We start from the raw sequence: 18955 nt of genomic DNA on the forward strand, positions 1-18955 counted from the left end.
TCATGCTTTAAAGTGTGTGTGGCCTTGAGATCTGAACCTATTGGAGATACAAGCCTCCAAAGCGTTTTCACAGTTGATGGGAATAGGTAGAAAAACACCACCTGAACAAACAGATGCTCTCTGACTGCTAAGGTCTCATGCTGCTAACTACTTTAGAAACACACTAAAATAGGATAACAGTATGGTGGCATCCTTAGAAATTAGAGTTTGATTTGTCACTTTTTTTAAAGCCTGGGTCTTTAACATTTACCCACATAAAACTGGCATCATCTTAAAGTTGTCTAGTTTTTTAGCATAAATAATGAGACTTGATTAAACTAAACATACAACATAGATCTTGTTTGCTGCTGATCCATTAGGACCTATGCTTTTAAAGGATTTCAGCAAAATATCTTTAAAACCTTACAAAGAGAGGACATCTCTATAGATCAAACTATTTCTATAACACGCCTCAAAGGTTCTTTGATTAAGTTCTACAGGTGTGTGGCCATTTTAATCGAAACATCCCACAATTAGCGTGATATCAGAAAACACTGATGTCACTTATTATCCACAAAAGCCTGCAGCAATAAATGGGCAGTTGCTAGTTAATATATTCCATAAGAATATGAAAAAATGCAACCACAAGACCTTCTGATAAAATAGCACATTTATTAAAAAGAGACAGCATTTATCATTTTTGTAGATATATGCAACATCTGAGTCAGAAGATCAGGGGTCTCAAACATGTTTCTCATTCAACCTGCTGCTGCTGTACAGCCCTCAGAGTAGCATCTCTTAAAACCAAAAGCAGATCCATAAAGGTAAGACTGAAAAATCACACATTCACACTTTGTGACTGAGGCAGACCTGGACATTTGCGTTTCACGATCGTCTGCCTGGATGACAGATGGTTTGATGGACGTTTGTTTTGTTAAATTTCATTTTTCATGTGTTCTTTTGTTTTAAAACTAAAAGTGGTTTACATAACAAGACACTCAATAGACTTAGGTGTGTCATAGGAGAACAAATGTTGAAATGAAAAACCTTGAACATCCTGTGAAGATGCAGATATGTAGCGATCAGATGGAATGAAAGCATTTCTTTGGTTTTAATGTGCGAAATGAAAAGTTCACAGTAAACAGATGTTCATTCCACACTAGTTTCATTCTAGAAGTGGCTTAAATCTGAAAAAGAAGTCTGGGATAGGGCTGAAACAGAGGCCTTATATCACTGACCTGCAAACTTTTGTTTGACAGATAAAATTGTATTATAGTAAACTAACTCAATTTCAATTAATGATGTGACTCCTGAAATAAAAATCCATTCACAATATTTAGACAGAAGAGAAAAAATAAATTAAGAATGGACTCTAGGCAACAAAAGACCAACATCAAGGCAAATGATGGTAAAGCACAATGTATTCAACGATTCAAGGCAACAAACACCAAATAATCAACACGTCAACATACAAAGCAGTGCAAATGTCACACCAATAAAATTACAAAAAAAAAAAAAAAACAACCTGAGAAAGAAAGTCAAACAAATCTAAACCTATAATAAGATATCTCCAGGCCAACCCCACTCTGATAAATTACATAGAAAAGACTGAAAGATTATTGTCAAATATAATCCCTTTATTCGGACTGAGTTCATGTTGCTGCCTGTTTGCTTTAAAACTCTTTACTAAAGTTCCCACTCTATGTCGATAGCTCAACAACACAAAACCAATATGATTGGGAAAAAAGCCCAAAACATTGGTGCACCAAAAAAAGGGTGATCTGTAACTTATATATACACGTACTTGTGTAAGCTTTCAGAACAAGAGGTGGGGACTTTGGTGTTAAAATTTTTCAAAACAAAAAACTATTTTGGACAAACGGTCAATCATTTGGGTTTATTTCATGTCCATTTTTTTTGAATCAAGTTTGTTTTTTCATCTCTGAATTGGAAGGCTTCAAAAGATCTTATCAAGTACTGCTTAAGGCAGCAGCGATACTACAGGGCGTCTGTGTGCAGTGACATTTAAGACGCATTAGTGAAACAGGCGAAGTTATTAACTCCTACAGAGTAGGTTGAAGCACTTGAGGGAGGTAACCAGACAGCTTTAAAAAGAAGAACCTTCACAAAAAATCCTGCCAAATGCTTCAAACAAAGCTGCTCTTCAGTCAATATAGGAATATTATTCATCGGAGTAGCTGAAACCTAACAGTGGACTAAACACAGGTTGGGGGCCAGATAAAAGACAACTCACAACACATTTCATCTCCAGACTGCTTAATTTAAAAGTTCAGAGCTCAATGTTGAGGAGAACTGCTAATACAGTTCAAATTGAATGTGGAATATTCAGACCAAGTCTTGGTTTCAACTATCAAGTAAACAATTTAGTATTTTTTTTTTCTTTCTAAGGTTGTGCTTTCTTTTGTCTGAGATGTGTATTGAACAACACAGAATGAGATGCAGGACGGTCTATGAAGGCCTGGATCCAACAGAGCAACTTAACCCAAAACACTCATTTATGACCAAACACTTTAGAAACTATTTAAAAAAACCTCACGTGTGTGGTATGTTTCAGTTGGACATACTGTACTCCTGGCTATTAGATATTAAAAGAGGCCACTGTTTTCTGAAATAATGAGTCTTTGGTGAAACAAAAAGGCAGACCGGTAAACTACTGAAAAAACACAAAAACAGAACTGAATGTCAATGGCATTACTGCCATTTTTACCTAAAATAAATCATTTAGTAAATAAAATTAACAAAACAATGTAATAATTTGGGGGGAACCAAATCCAGAAATTCATGATATTTTCAAACACTAATCAGAGTGTGGTGAACATCCTCAGGTTTCCTGCAGATTTGTAAATCAGTTTGACAGAAATGAGCCTCACACACCCTCTGAGCTAATTATGGCTCTTTCCTTCCATCTCTCCACATCTTATGGCACATCTTGATTATAAAAATTAAGTATGGTTTCAATAACCGCTTCAACAATTTCCAATAGAAGCATGACAATTGTGACCTGACAGCACAGGAGTGTGTTTGCCTACTGCACCCAATACACACCGCTGTCAGGTCCAGAGTGGGCTCTGACTGATCGCCTCGAGTATCCTGTCGTTGCAGAAAGGTGGTTTCAGCCACTGAAGGTCGCCTTAATTCTGCCCAACCACCAAGTCTAAATGACTAGCAAAGGTGGATGCTGGACACGTTCCACAGCAGACTTTGCTTCTTCCTGCAAAAAAAAACTTTCTGAAAAGTTTGTCTCTTTGTCCTCAGTCAACCTTGTTCTGTCTAAATCTCCTGCTACCTGCCTCAGGTGTGGTTTTGCCTTTGTTGCCGATGCCACTACACCCCCCCCATCCCATCCCCTCCCCTCCCCATGATTGTTTGTCGTTCTCCTCCTCCAGTCGTCGTCCTCTTTACGTCAGCTGGTTTTACCTCACAAGCGACAGAGGCAGAACAGAGTAGGAATGAAAACTCCAAAAGCAACCAGGATGGGAAACATCAGGCTGCTGTTGTCAGCTGCATATGGGTTTGGTGTTCGGGGACCGGACTGGACCCTGTTCTTGGAACCTGTAGGGACTTTTTTCTTCCCACCTTCCTCACCAACTTCACCTTCTTCTTCCTCCTCTTCCTCTTCCTCATGCTTCTCCAGGCCAGGGTGAGGCTGAAGCTTTGGCACATCTAATACGAAGAAAGTGAGATATCACATGTAAAAGATTGTATTAAATTAAAATCATTTTATATTTTGAAAGCCACCCACTGTTACAGCCGAGTCTTAGTCAACTAAATGACTCAGGTTTTAAATCTAATGTCACTAAATCTGTTACAGATATAGTTGACTAAAACACAAAGCATTTTTTTAAGAGATTCAATTACCATTTATAAACCGTTTTGATGTGATCAATGTATGCCGGTTAATTTCAACCCATGTGGCAAAATTAAGAGTTGTTTTTATTGGTCAATGAAAATATAAATATATTTGATAAAGTCTTAATCAACCTTAATCAACCTGTGGTATGTTAAATTGGTCATACTCTAGTTACTGTCACTTAAAGCATTATAGATTTCCTTCAAATACTCCCATGAACTTCAGCGTCCGGACCCACTGGGCACCAATGCAGACCAGGACCTATAGACAATAAACTGTAGCTGGTATTTAAGTTATGTTCTCTTAATTTGAATTGCGGCCCTATTTTTATCTAGAGAGAATATTGTGCCTATAGTTACAGGCACCCGTCAAAAAGCAGTGAACCCCATATATGGAATATACTCGTGACAGAGTGAAAGATGGATATATTTTTTACGGAAAAACAAAACAAAAAATGAAGTTAAAAAGTAACTTTTTATTTGACTTTAACTCTGAACATATTTACTGTGGGAGGTATGATTTTTTTTTCAACTAAATAGAAATATAAAAAATAAAAAAGATGTAGTGTATAGTAGAAGGCAGTAGTAGTGTGAAGAAGGCAGAGGTCAATTTTCAGCCTGAGGACTCACCTTCCAACGTCCCCTTCATCACATAGAGAGCACACACCTTGGGATTGTCATAATATCCCTAGAATTAAAAAGTACAAACACTAAGTCAATGTTAAAGCTTCTAGAGAACACATCGAATATTATTAGTTAGCTGAAGCAAGAACTGACACTATGAATGTATATACCAGTTGGTTCAATAAACCTGTATATGATGTTGACCAGTTCAAATTCCATGTGCTGTTTTTTTTTTTTTTTTTACTGTACTCAGCAAAATTAACCTGAATCTGATTTTCAACCAGTAGAAAATGCTGTGAACACCCGATTATGCATGAAAAAAAAAAAAAAAATACGGTCATATACTGTGAAACCTTTAGAATTAAAAAAAATACCCTGAAATACATTTTTGGTCATACCGCCCAGCCCTACTTCTGAACAAATGTAACGTGGTTATTTGGCAAATGTATGCTGTTTATTTCTATCATAAACAGGCTGATTTTTACTTTATCCGAAGTGTTTCAGTGCGCACGCTCTCTCCGTGTGTGTCTCAGTTATGTCAGCCTCAGTCCTGTATGCGATCGCTTCTGATAAACCTAACGCAGTGATTTGACAACTTTATGCCATTTATTATTAACTATTAAAACTGGCAAATATATCTTGGATTTTAAACATTATTGTACTGTTTATTCACAATTCCTACCATAAATGCATACGAGCCAGCACCCCCAAATAAATATTCAACAGATGTATGACTTCTCCTGTCATTCACTCCCATGCAATTTCCCTCCATGATCAGACACCGTCCAGCACACGGACCATGACGCCTCTGTCCTGTCATTAAAGCTGAGAGTGCTTTCCCCACATTATCCAAAGCTCGTTTCTGAATTGTTAGTTCACCGTGATGTTCAGTGGCTGCTACAGTTCATTCATTCCTTCCGCTGTAGCGGTGATTGTCAGTAATATTCTGCCTCCCATCACTGGACACGTGTGTGACTGACAGAAAAATCCACAGAGCGCACTGCCATATTGGCCACAGCCTCAAATTTAAAGGAAAAAATATCATCCTATAAGCCGCAAAATACGGTATACTTGATCCGAGTTATAAATATCAGTCCTTGGGTGTCGGAATAAACCAACGTGCACAGAGCAGGAGAAGAACAAATCTCACTGTGATGAAGCAGAGAAGCTACTTTTTAAAATCAAGAACTTAAATGCACATTGTGTTATGACAGAGCATATTTAATTTGACTCTGTCAGTCAGGTATAGACCTATCATTATATATATATATATTAAATATAAATATATATAAATATATTATATATCATTAAATGTACTCGAGTGGAGTCAAGCTCACATTTTATTTTGTGCATCATTTAATTTTAATTGATCTATACTTTGCAATTGCATACATTTATATTAATGCTTTAATGATTTGATTTCAGTGAGGTTAATACACAGAAACAGCCATAAAAGGTACTAATAAATGGCCTGAAAAGTTCTTTTGGTGTTGGCTTCCTTATTTTTGGTTTCAGCAAAGAAATTTCATTTCAGTGCATCGCTAGTCTTCTCCATGAAATATTTTTTTAGGCCTGTTGAATATACAGTGGTGTGAAAAGTGTTTCCCCCCTTCCTGATTTCTTACTTTTTTTTGCATGTTTTCTACACTTAAATGTTTCATATCAAACAAATTTAAACAGTCAAAGATGACAACACAGAATGCAGTTCTTAAATGAAGGGTTTTATTAATGAGGAAGAAGAAACAAAAAAGCTACAGTACATGGCCCAGTGTGAAAAAGTGTTGCCAAGATCCAAAGACATTCAGGAACAAATGGAAAATAAAGTAATTGAAATCTATTAGTCAATAAAGCCATTTCTAAAGCTTTGGGACTCCAACAAACCACAAATTATCCACAAATGGGGAAAACACGGAACAGTAGTGAATTTGGCCAGCCAACCAAAATTACCCCAAGAGCGCAGCGACGACTCATCCAAGAGATGACAAAAGACCCCACAACAACATTTAAAGAACTGTAGGCATCACTTGCCTCAGTTAGGGTCAGTGTTCATGACTCCACCATAAGAAAGAGACTAGGCAAAAATGGCCTGCATGGCAGAGTTCCAAGATGAAAACCACTGCTAAGCAAAAAGAACATGATGATCCAAGAGTTTTGGGAAAATATTCAGTGAACTGACGAGACAAAAACTGAACTTTTTGGCGTAAAAGTAACACCGCATTTCAGAAAAAGATCATACCAACAGTAAAATATGGTGGTCTGGGGCTGTTTTGCTACTTCAGGAACCGAAGACTTGCTGTGATAGATGGAAGCATGAATTCAGATGTTTACCAAAAAATCCTGAAGGAGATGTCCGGCCATCTGTTCGTGACCTCAAGCTGAAGCAAACTTGGGTTCTACAGCAGGACAATGATCCAAAACACACCAGCAAGTCCACCTCTGAATGGCTGAGAAAAATGTAATGAAGACTTTGGTGTGGCCTACTCAAATTCCTGACCTCAATCTTATGAGATGCTGTGGCAAAATCTTAAAAAGGCGGTTCATGCTCGAAAACCCTCCAATGTGGCTGAATTACAACAATTCTGCCAAGATGAGTGGACCAAAATTCCTCCACAGCGTTGTAAAGACTCATTGCAAGTTATCGCAAACGCTTGATTGCAGTAGTTGCTGCTATGGGTGGCCCAACCAGTTATTAGGTTTAAAGGGCAAACACTTTTTGACAGAGGCCATGTAGCTTTGGATTTTTTCTTCCTTATTAATAAAACCCTTCATTTAAAAAACTGCATTTTGTGTTTACTTGTGTTATCTTTGACTAATGTTTACATCTGTCTGGAACATGTAGAGCTCACAAAGGGAGCAAACACTTTCACACCACTGTAGTTGTAGTTTTTCTGGTATCTAAGAAAAAGTAGTTTTATTTTTTCATTGTGGCGACATCTGTCTTGAACATCCTCGGAGGGGGGGAAAAAAAAAAAAAAAACCCCACCTTCATGCTGTCGATGATCAAACAATGGTGGTCAATAGCAAAATATAATACCTCGCAAACATGACAGAAGTAAAACAATGACACAATGGCTTGACCTTCAAATTTCTTAAACCGTAATTCATTTGATTGACAATATTGAGCAACGAGTCAACATGTTGTAGCTGTCTAGTGCCACCCCACACATAATAAATAAGATAACCACACAAAACTCTTTTATAAATACATCAAGAGAAAATTACACCAGCTCACCTTTACAAACTCGACTGCCAGTTTTCCGTTGAATGTAGACACTTCTCCATGTACGCTCAGTTTTCCTCGTCGAATAGTGAATGGGATAATCTCATCGTGAGCTGTGCTGTGACCAACTCGATCAAAAATATCCAAGTCTTTCACCACCACATGGCCATTTAAACGGACATCAAACACCTACAAACATTGTGTTATGCAAAAATCATATTTATGGTATACTTTTTTTTTCTTTTTAGAAGAAGACTTCAAGGCACATTAGTATTCCCTTGATTTTTCAAGGTTCTTACAAATAAATACTTTTACATTGAAACTTATGCAGTCAATAGAATACATTATACAACAGATAGTTCCAAACAAGTGATTTGATTGGACGACAGACATTCCAAGAGTGCTGATATAGGGCAACAACGCTCTGGGACTTCTTATGGATCTTATCACTCCGCTTCAAACCGTCACTATGTTCAGACTGCAGGTCTTAATACACAATTCAGATTAAATTTTCTTTTTTTTTTTTTTAAATCAATTTTTTTTTGCATGTGTGGTCATTCGTATTAAATGAGTCTTCCACCACTTTGGAGTATGAACAGAATGCAAGAGGTCCTAAGGTGACCTATGACCCCACAGGCACGTATGGTGTTAACGAAAGTAAATATAGAGGCGTCCAGTGTAGGAGTGTGACGATATGTCGATACGGCGATATATATCTTTTTTTTTGCACGATTGCTTATCGATATGCTCGCACTAAGTATCGATTTTTTAATTTTCAAAACCTTTCCTGCTTTTTTACTAAAATGCGTGCAGGTAGGTCTTCACAGAAATTTTGTCACTGTTTTTGAAGGAACCAATATATTTTTTACTGGAATATTGCACTATAATGGTGTCACTGGTAAGAAAGGCCTTATTTTTTTGTTTACAGAAAGCACTATTGGAGATACTTATTCGTTGACATTGGTATATTGACACTTATTTACAGAAATGTTGCACTGCTCATAGGACAATTTTTTTTAATTTATGATATGAGAAAATAAAAATTTTATTTTTTCTTGTTATGTCAGATTATCGTAGATTGATTTCTGACCAATATATCGATAATCGCAGTATCTCCATATTGTGACATTTACATTTCTGTCTGCTTGCCCCGTTTTTTTTAATAGTTTTATCTCACCATCGCCACATTATCCATGAGTTCCACACATGCTCTGGTTGAGTGTGCGCTGTTGTAAGTTGCTGGGAACGTCAACTCTGTACGTAGCGCCATTTTCTGTCTCGTAAACTCGTTTCCTCCCTCTGAGCTCAGATGATCTCTTATCCAAAGTTCGCTACCTCGTACATGTTACCTATTATTTTGCCATTTGGCTCACAGGCAGGGGGGATTTTGTACCCTTTTTCCTGCTTTGCTGGGTAGCATCAGTGGCTAATCTCTCATCTAAAGCTTAGATATTGATGAGGGACCTCCGCCAGGGTGTTTTCTAGTAATCCACGTGAAAAAACACAAATGCAGAGTAATCTCGCCAATGGCACTGAGCGTTTGGATTTGAAATGACGAGTTATCTCGTCAATGGCACTGAGTGAGTTAATAAGCCACTGTAATTACCTCTCAAGGTTTAATTAAGTATTTTCGGATTCTGATATCACACTTCAGGTCATGCAGTTGTGTGAAATATCAGCACTGGTATGATTATCTACCTCAGTGTTTCCCAACCTTATCTGTTTCATGTACACGTACCCCTGGTTGGGAACCACTGATCTACGGCACTCAGCATTTGACCAAATGACACCAGTGCTGAAATTTCATCACAACAGAACAACCTCAAGGGTGATATTGCTTAATTAAACCTTGCTCGAGTATAGACACCGGTCTTCGACCTTTTTTTTTTTTTCCATACATGCTAAATAATAAAGTAATCATAGATTCTTACCTTTTGCTGAGATTGTGCAAAGTAAACCTCAGCATACTTCAAAACTAGTATATAGTCTCCTTCCTCTCGAATGGGTATGTCATATCCAAAAGTGTCTTCATTGTAACGCTCCGTCTGGTAAAGAATCTGATCCTCTGGACTGGAGCGCAGTATTGGCAAACGAACCCCGTAGTCTGAGGCTACAAAGAAGCAGAAACCAATTCAAAAGATCAATAGTTTGCTCTTTGATTAGTGCAAGTTTTCTTTCAATGAGCACTTCATTTTTGAAGATACTGATTGATAAGCTTTTTCCATGCTGCACACATATCGTAAATGACTGGTAGTTTAAACTAGCCATGGTGACTATCTTTTCAGTGTTCTACTCTTGCTTTCAATCATATCATAGACATTCCCCCTATAGGAAGACTGCAGGGCCCCGTGAGCCCAAAAGCTGGGTTCATGGCATTACTTGAGGCGGCCAGGATTACAGAAATCAGTCATGGTGGGACTGGGTGGAACTTGCTTTAATCACTTGAAACAAGATTGGTGATAATATTGATTGGGAAATAGTGATAATAGATGTGTGATACAGTGTCCCAACGTTACTTTTAACAGTAACTAGTATTGTAATGCAATATTTTTTAAATAAATAACGTAGTTACCGTTACAATATGGTGCTGTTGTCCGTTACTTTGCTAGTTTACTAGCAAAGTAAACTATAAAAATGGCGCTACATATTTTTGCGTGACGCCGTGCCAAACACGGTAAAACAGAAGAAGCATTGCCAGCGCGCGTCTGTTTACATCACGTGCCCCAAACATGGCAAGTCAATGCGAGAGCAGGACGAGCTTCTCAGAGTGGAAATATTTTACTCATCTGTCTCCAAAGGATGCATCAGTGAAGCTCTAAGATAACGCTGCGCTGGTGGACATGACGGAAGCCTCTACACCGAAACAACAGCGTATGGATTTTAACGGGCTGTGACTGTTATCCAGGGACAGATCAGCCAAACTATTGCACGGTATGTTGTTGTAAATAAGAAGCCTGTCGCTACTGCTGAGTCACTACTAACAGCAGCTCGTTAGCCTGATATGTTTAGCATTGTGTAGCTGAGGAAAATGCTGTGAATTTGTTTTTCCACATTTATCTTTATAAGCATTTTCAACAGCAGAATGTGAACCTGGAATATGCACAGCTTACTTTACATTACTGTGCTGAGGCTGAAAAATTACTGTTTTAATTTTGGAGCAGCTGTTTTGTGCTTTATATGCACATCATTTATTGTTGTTTTATAGCAGATTTTGTAAAGCAGAGTTGGACAAATTCATTCCAAATGGTAATTCAGATTGCTTTCATGTATTTATTTTAGAAGGGTTTTTTGTGTTTATGTTGAACATTATTGCTAGTTTTTGTACTTAAGCTGTAAGGGAACATTCTTAAGGCTAAACACAACCGTTTTATGATGCTGAAGCCACTTTAATTTTTGATTTTTAATAATATTCAGGTTGTATTGTGTTTTATTTATTTCACAATTCCTTACATTTTCAGTTTCCGCTGGTCTAAGGTAAATAAACTGGTATTGAAAGAATACTTAGTGTTTCAGTCAGATTGGTGTTTGTAAAGACTAACACTGAGCAGAGTTTAGTACAGTGAATGTAAATGATCAGAAACTGTAGGGTTGGATACAATAACATTTCATTTATCAGAGGTTTTTATCGGAAACGATGTTAATACAGGGGCACAGTTGATCAACAGTGGATTATTACATTATTACAGCACTGATGTGAAGCTGTATGGAAACAAATGACCAAAAAAAAAAAAAAAAAACATTCTTTAATTCTACGCAACTCAAAAGTTACTTATTCCAGTGACGCATTACTTTTTGGTATAAGTAATAAAATAGTAACCGAGTTACTTTGTGAATGAAGTAACTAGTAACGGCACTAGTTACTGTTTTTCAGTAACTAGCACAACACTGGTGATAGAGTAAATTCAGTTAATTTTACTGCAGAGAAGTACAGTGAGGCAAAGACAAGAAACTTCAGTAGTCTCTGTATGTGTAGGCTACATGAGAAGCTGCAGACACTGACAGCACCTTTAACATTTTGAAAATCTGAAAAGCTTTTTAATAGACAAAAATAAAGGCATTTAAATAAAGTGTTGAGAATTAGATTGATAAACATATCACGCGAGTGACTGTATTAAGTCTGTTTATTTTGAACTATTAAAGCATTGAGTAATTTCTAATTGAATAGACATCTCCCGCCTTTAGCTCATAGCACTGTGAAGCATGTACAGACATATCAAAGGTCATCAATTATTCTTTTTTTTTATTATTACTTTACAAAATGTGTAAATAACTGAAAACCCCTCTTTAAAGTGACAACTTTTGATTTGGCACATGCTTTAAATACACTGTGCATTACAATGTTTATTAATAAAATCAGTTTATAGATTTCTGTATGAATGCAACATCATTAAGCAGTGGAGATGAAAACGACATTCATGAAGAGGAACTGGCTATGAAGATAAAACATTTGCTTAGCTCTCCTGGGAACACGCCTGCACAAAAGGTTTTCTCCTTCACCCACAAAAAGAATTTAGAAGAACTGTATCCCAATTTGTGGATGACCTTGAGAATGGCCTGTGACTGTCACTTCATCAGAGAGCTCATAAAGACCTGACTTAGGTCATCCATGGGGCAGGATGGCCTCTCTGGTCTTGCCATAAACACTGATCACAGTTCTAGAATCTAGAGGACATCAGAACATTTTGCTTCCTGGCTTTTATTAAAGCAAAGCCATTTATGATGATACCACACACTAATAGTAAACGTCAATATAGTCACTACAAGGGTTGTAGCTTTGAACGTTTTTATGCATTTCCTTCATAAATGCAAAAGTAGCAATATTTCTAGTGTTTGTTCATTTCCATCGTTGGCCTTTAAAAATGATTGTGGTTCAATTCCAGGCAACAGTCTATCATTTGCAAGTTTCTTAGGGCGACCGTGGCTCAGGTGGTAGTGGGTCATCTTCTGATCGAGAGGTTGGGGGTTCGATCCCAGTACCTGACTCTGTGTCGAAGTGTCCTTGGGCAAGACACTGAACCCTAAGTTGCTCCCAGTGGTCGACTAGCGCCTTGCATGGCAGTCCTGTCCCACTGGTGTGTTAATGTGAGAGTGATTGGGTGAATGAGCTGATATGTAAAGCGCTTTGAGACTGCTTCAGTGTGGTGATAAAGCGCTATATAAAATCAAGTCCATTTACCATTTTATATTAATTAACAATTCAAGTTGGAGCCCAATCCCGAGGCATTCTCAGGCCAGCTGAGAGACAGTCTCTCCAGCGCGTCCAGGGTCTTCCTCAAGATCGCCTTCTGGAGGGACGTGCCCTGAACACCTCACCTGGGAGGCGTCCGGGGGGCATCCTAATTTGGTGCCCAAGCCACCTCATCTGGCTCTTCTGAATGCAGAGGAGCAGTGACTCTAGTCTGAGTCCCTTCGTAATTAGGCTTTACACGATCAGAATTTTTGGGCCAATCTCCGATCTAATCATATGAATTCAGGTTATTTATTTTTTTTTTAGGCACCAACTCAATTCAGATTCACAGAAAACAAGCGGTACCATGTTTCAGGACCTAGATGCAGCCTTGTGACTGTGAGAGAGTGGAAGAATTTCCAGAATACCTGTGTGGGTGCGTGGCCCTTTAACTGCGAATGAATGCCCGAGTTGCTCGACCATGTGTGGAGTGAGGGAGCGTGTGAGATTGGAGCAGATCGATTATAAGCTATACGCCCATTTTAATGATTGGCAAAATAAACATCGAAGCTGTTGAATTACACCGGAGTCCCATGTCATACTCAATGACTGCTATGAAGCAAGTAAGTTAACTACGAAGCTGAAGACAGCTTTAACTACAAGAGAGTTGGAGATGAAGCTGCAGTGGCAGACCACACTGGAACCACGTGAAAACTCCATCAGCATTAGGAACAAACACATATTTCCTGATGTATTCACAGGTGCACAGCGAAGGTGGGGTACACGGAGACATTTCTGTGACCCTGAGTGGTGTCTGTAAGGCTGTGTGTGAGCTTCACATCGTGATTGTATGTGCCTGTAGATGTAGTGACAAATTTCAGCTTATGAGTCTGTCTCTGCGCCCAGCTACCGGGCTATCTGAGTGGGCATGTCTTAAAGCTATAGCAGTAATGCCCATAATCAAGGCATTTTTTGAATTTCCCTCCTAGTGGCAGGTCAGCAGAAGTCAGGGGTTTACTTACTCTTTAAAGAAAATACTAAACGTTAATTTGCAGGGTTCTCACCATGAATTTTTTACAGTGCCACTAGCGCAGACACATTTTAAAATGTATAACTCTCTGAGAGCTAAATTTAGTGAAGTAAAGCTAAAGTTGGGTTTGGTTGTTTGTCAGACCCGCTTTGTCAGCACACACACACAAACATATCAAACATTTCCTCACTCTCTTCCGTATTACTCCCACATTATTCGTTTAGTTCCCCTTTCTCTCTACCCCAAACGGTTAACGTGGTCAGCCATGGGTGCACACTTGACTGCTCTATGTTTTATCTGCGCATACATTCTCACATCATACATCCTTACCAGTGTCATGATGCCTATGAGCACTGACAGGTGCAAGACAAAGCATAATTTCTGTGTAATTATTAATTACGTTTCTGGGGGGTTTGTTTTAGGATTTCCTTTGCAAAATATAGGACTCCATCAGTCGCAGAAACTATCGTCACAGCAATGAGCACACACATGAACCTGCACACACACCCAGCGCTCCAGCAGGCAGAACACAAACATACATGACAAATATTTCCACACTCACTGTGATTATGGGTTATTTTGAATCATTATTACGTTTCTGGAGGGTTCATTTTAGGATTTCATTTGGAAAATGTATTTTTTTGACATAAGTGTTGTTTTCATCTTCACTATTCTGTACAATAGGCGACCGACCGTTTTGCCCGCATTACGTTGTTCAGAAAGTTTAGTGCGCTTAGCAAATAGTAGTGTGAAAGCGGACCAGACAAAATTAAAATGCAACAATGTTTCAGATTCACGCCAGAACCACACCGAGTTCACTGGACTGTGACAGAACCCCAACCCTGAATACAGTAGTTTCCTTGTGAGGTGCGATGGAAGCACAGATGCAGACAGTTGGACAAGTAGCATCCAGCTGCAGCCCCTGAGCGGGAACCATTGAATGGACACAAGCCTCTGGCAGGACAAAAGTGCTACAGCCTCCACTTTTCTGGCAAATTTGGGCAACTTTGCAATACCTTCCTTTTTACTAACCCTAACCCTTCCTGGCTATGCTTACCTTTCTTCATTACTAACCTAAACCCCAACCACCTCCACTTCCTGGCTAAATTGGAGGTTTTATTGAAAAATTGCTGCACGGTATAGTAGCAAACGCTATGTTAACGTCACTTCCGTCTTTCCAGGGGCTTCCGCTCTGGGGCTGCAGCTGGATAGTATTGGTTGGAACATGTTCTCCCCTCACCTGCTTTTTAGACCTACGGAGGGGCGGGGCTTAGTCATCGTTAGTTTGCAGTGAAGTGCGGGATCCTCATTGTGCACAGGTTTCTGCTACATGTGTGTCCAAGACCAAGCAAAACCTTTCAACTCATCAATGTCACCGTCTTTCAGCTGCTACTTAAACTCAGATGATGTCCACTCACCTTTACCAACCTTTCCCTCCAACGGGTCCTTTCTGAAGTGAATGCCGTGCACGTCTACGTGCGCCTCCCCTCCGGCATTTACGGCCCAGATAACCCTCTCTGCGAGGCTGAGACCACCGCCGTCCGCCCAGCACTGCTCAGAGAGCAGCGACAGCACAGCTGCGACCAGCCCGGCAACGAGCAGCGCCGTGACCCGCTGCATTGCCTCTCACCGCCTGGTCCTGTACAGAGACATGGACATGTAGGGTCTCGGTGCCGGCATGCCACATTCAATGACAGAGTTACAATGGCACACCCACGGTTGATAGCAGACACAAAATGCTAAAGAGCAAGACGCGAGACATGATATATTGAGTTAGCTGCGATGCTAACGTTACCGGTAGAAGCATGTGTGCACGAAGCCGGAAAATGACAGTCGAACGAGTAACAAAATCGTCATCAATAGACGTTCATGACATACATTGTATTAAAAGGCAAAATACAAAATAATGGCAAATAACATCGGGTAGTTTGGCTAAGCTAACTCTCAAGTCAACCTACCTGTCTAACCAGAAATTCTTGGTCAATGAGAACCTAGTGTTTTAGATGTACTGGATACACTATTAAATTGTGGCACACTTCCGGGTTTCTTGGCTGTGGCTTTTAGCACAGACGTGGCCAAATGACATAGGATAGAGAAGTTACTTTTCGAATGACTAATCAGTGCACAAATTTACAGTTGTTTAACAATTGTTGTTCAAACCGTATGTGCTTAATTATTCAAGTGAGATTTTACATATAATACAGCCGTCTGAGCATTTTAGAGATCCAGAAAATCCAGTGTCTCGGTTTATAAATGTAATATACTTTTCAAACAAACTAGGAATTTCATACAGTTTTGCATGAATATAAAATTCTTAAATAATTAAATTAATTACGTTATTTTCCTGTTTAAAAAGAAGCTAACAGCCTCACAGTTAAACGCAGGAAGACAGCCGCCAGTCAACACGAATACCAGCTGAATTGTAACACCTAATAATGCAAACGCCTCTTACCGTCTTCTCCTTCCACAAATATATCCAACCCGACGTCCTGCCAACGTGCGCGGTTATTTCAGCTTGCCACAGTCTTACCGGGTGCTTTCAGGCTAACCAGTCAAACCACCGTGTGCAGAGGGTCCCAGTCTCTCTGCTGGTTACGGACTTCCACGCTGACTTTCATTCAATGAGTTCATCCACTTCCACGTTTTCTCACCAGCTACAGCAGCTGCTGACAGTGTGCAGAGGCGGATCCGGCTTACCTAACATAACGTTTCTTACGTAGTGAGTGACAGACGCCGTCGCCAATCGCAGCGCCTGGAACAATCACACACAGTTTGTGAAAGGGAGCATCAATGTTGTAGAAAGCAAGTTTAGCATTTCATGATTTTAAAGCCTCCTTTAAGCACACAAGGAGGACAGTCAAAACCTACAGTTTTAAATCACTTTCTGGCAGAGGTGCTCAACTTCAAAGTAATACTCTTCGTTAAAAACTACTTAAAGTAGTGCAGTTAAATATCACTTTAGTGAAAGTACTGAAGTAGTTGCATAAAATTACCTAAGTAATAAAACTGATTTAAAATCTCGAACATAATTTTCATCAATATAATTGAAAATAGTGATGCACACTGTGTTACATGTATATATTAATGCATTGAATTTTATATAGTGTTTTATCATAGACACTCAAAGTGCTTTTAAAAATTAGGGTATTATTCTTTCATTCCACACTTAGTGGTGGTAAGCTATTATTGTAGCCACAGCTGCCCTGGAGCAGACTTACAGAAGCGAGGCTGCCATAGTGCACCATCGGCCCCTCCGACCACCACCAACACACTACATTCACACTAGGCAATGTGGATTAGGCCCATGACAGATACCACTGGAGTGATTGTCCCCCATTGTGGCACCTGGAACTCTCAGGGGTCTCCCATCCAACTACTAACCAGATCTAGACCTGCTTAGCTTCCAAGATCTACCTAGATCAGGCAATGACAGGCTGTACAGTATGTATATAGTACTCTAGTACTTATGCAGTCATTTCCTTTTCCATTATTTACTGGTGTGGTAACCTAACCTGGGTAACAAGGACAATAATTCCCTTAGAAAAAATGTTAAAGTGGCCTCTGCAGGGGTTAAATCTCACAATATAGAGGACTTTTTTAATACATTGATGATTAATAAAAAGCAAGGTCTATTCTTACGTAGGTTTCTCATTTCCTTAATCCAGAATATTTCTCGCTTCCGGCCTACACCTGGCTGTACCCCAGGATAAAATATAGGTACCAGGTCCCCTTTGTGACTACCTCTATTCAAGCCATAAAAGCTAAGGAAATGAGGAGGTAACACTTTGTTATTGCCGCTGCTATCTGATTGTACCAACTGACTTTATGTGACATAATTTGCTGCTCATGCTTTTGTGTTTCATGTTTTGTTTATGTTAATTTAATACTGTGAATATATGGTTAACTGCTGCACACCAAATTGCCTTTCAAGAGAATAAGTGAAATGAAGTGGTGTTTGATGAAGTAGCATAACATTTAGGTTTGCATTTAATAAAACTACATGAAACCAACCAAATCACCATTATTGACAGAATGAAAAAAGAAAGAGCTGTCTAAGTTTAGAAAACGTACCTTGAAAAGTTTTTTACTACAAAATGCATTTAAAAGGACAATTTTTATTTTTTGAAAATGTAAGTATACGAAATCAGTGTATAATAACAATTACAAAAAAAAAAGGTGCATTGGAAATTATGTACCTTTTTTATTTGTAGTCTTTACTCTGCTGCATGAATATTTACATGTCATCCATTCATCTATTTTCTGACACACGCTCCTTTTTTCATGGTCGAAGGGATCTGCTGGTGTCTATCTCTACCTCTCATTGGGCATTAGGTGGGGGTACATCCTGGACAGGGTGCCAATCCATCACAGGGCACACACAGAAAACCACTCACGCTCACATTCACTACTATGGGAAATTTAGAGACTCCAATCAACCTAGTATTTTTGGATTGCAAAAGGAAGCCGGAATACTCAGAGAAAACCCACACAAGCACAGGGAGAGCATGCAAACTCCACACAGAAAGGACCGAAGTGTCCACCCTAGGGCTTGATCCCAGGACGTTTCAAAGAAGCGCAAAATATTTTTCTCAAGTTGAAAAAAATGCCCGCAACCCACTGAAAACTGGCTTGATATTTGCTTTTGGATCCTGATCCACAAAAACAACTCTACAACAAATGCACTCAGAGACAAAATTCTATACTTGCTATGGAATGAGCAATGAAAACCACTATGCTGACATGACAAAAATGGTTTAACTTTGGTCTCAGGACAAATGTTGTTTGTAGGCAAAATGCTTTTTAATTTGTTGTAATTTAAAAATGAAATATTTTTGAAACATACAGGCTAGTTTCAGTATAATTTCTACTAACAACAATTTATTTTAAAGTGCAGAGAAAATGTTACCTTCAGTACCAGGTAATCTTTGAAAGCTAAATTAAAAGTCTGCACAAAACTTGCCTTAATTGTAAATACTTAGAGATTTTTATAATGATTAAGTCTCAACCATGTCCTTATTTTTTTTCTTTTCACCTCATGTTAAAGGTTGATGTGCAAAGTAGTTTT

The 18955-nt window shown here is 38.9% G+C and overlaps 1 protein-coding gene across 2 annotated transcripts; it reads right to left on the reverse strand.

The window, feature by feature from the left end:
* Positions 1–631: 631 nt before the first annotated feature.
* mlec (malectin) lies at positions 632–16577 on the reverse strand. Of its 2 annotated transcripts, none has more exons than XM_028458057.1 (6): positions 16343–16577; positions 15309–15529; positions 9625–9803; positions 7706–7882; positions 4480–4537; positions 632–3663 (listed from the first exon to the last, which is right to left on the reverse strand). In XM_028458057.1, exons 2-6 carry the CDS (start codon positions 15508–15510, stop codon positions 3419–3421), a joined length of 861 nt encoding a protein of 286 aa, XP_028313858.1. In that variant the 5' UTR covers positions 15511–15529; positions 16343–16577; the 3' UTR covers positions 632–3418. The 2 variants fall into 2 exon arrangements, with proteins under 2 accessions (XP_028313858.1, XP_028313859.1); XM_028458058.1 differs by lacking the exon at positions 16343–16577 and adding an exon at positions 15849–15918.
* Between the last annotated feature and the right edge of the window lie 2378 nt (positions 16578–18955).

Source organism: Gouania willdenowi, chromosome 9 (genome assembly GCF_900634775.1).
Source record: "Gouania willdenowi chromosome 9, fGouWil2.1, whole genome shotgun sequence".
Lineage (NCBI taxonomy): Eukaryota > Metazoa > Chordata > Actinopteri > Blenniiformes > Gobiesocidae > Gouania > Gouania willdenowi.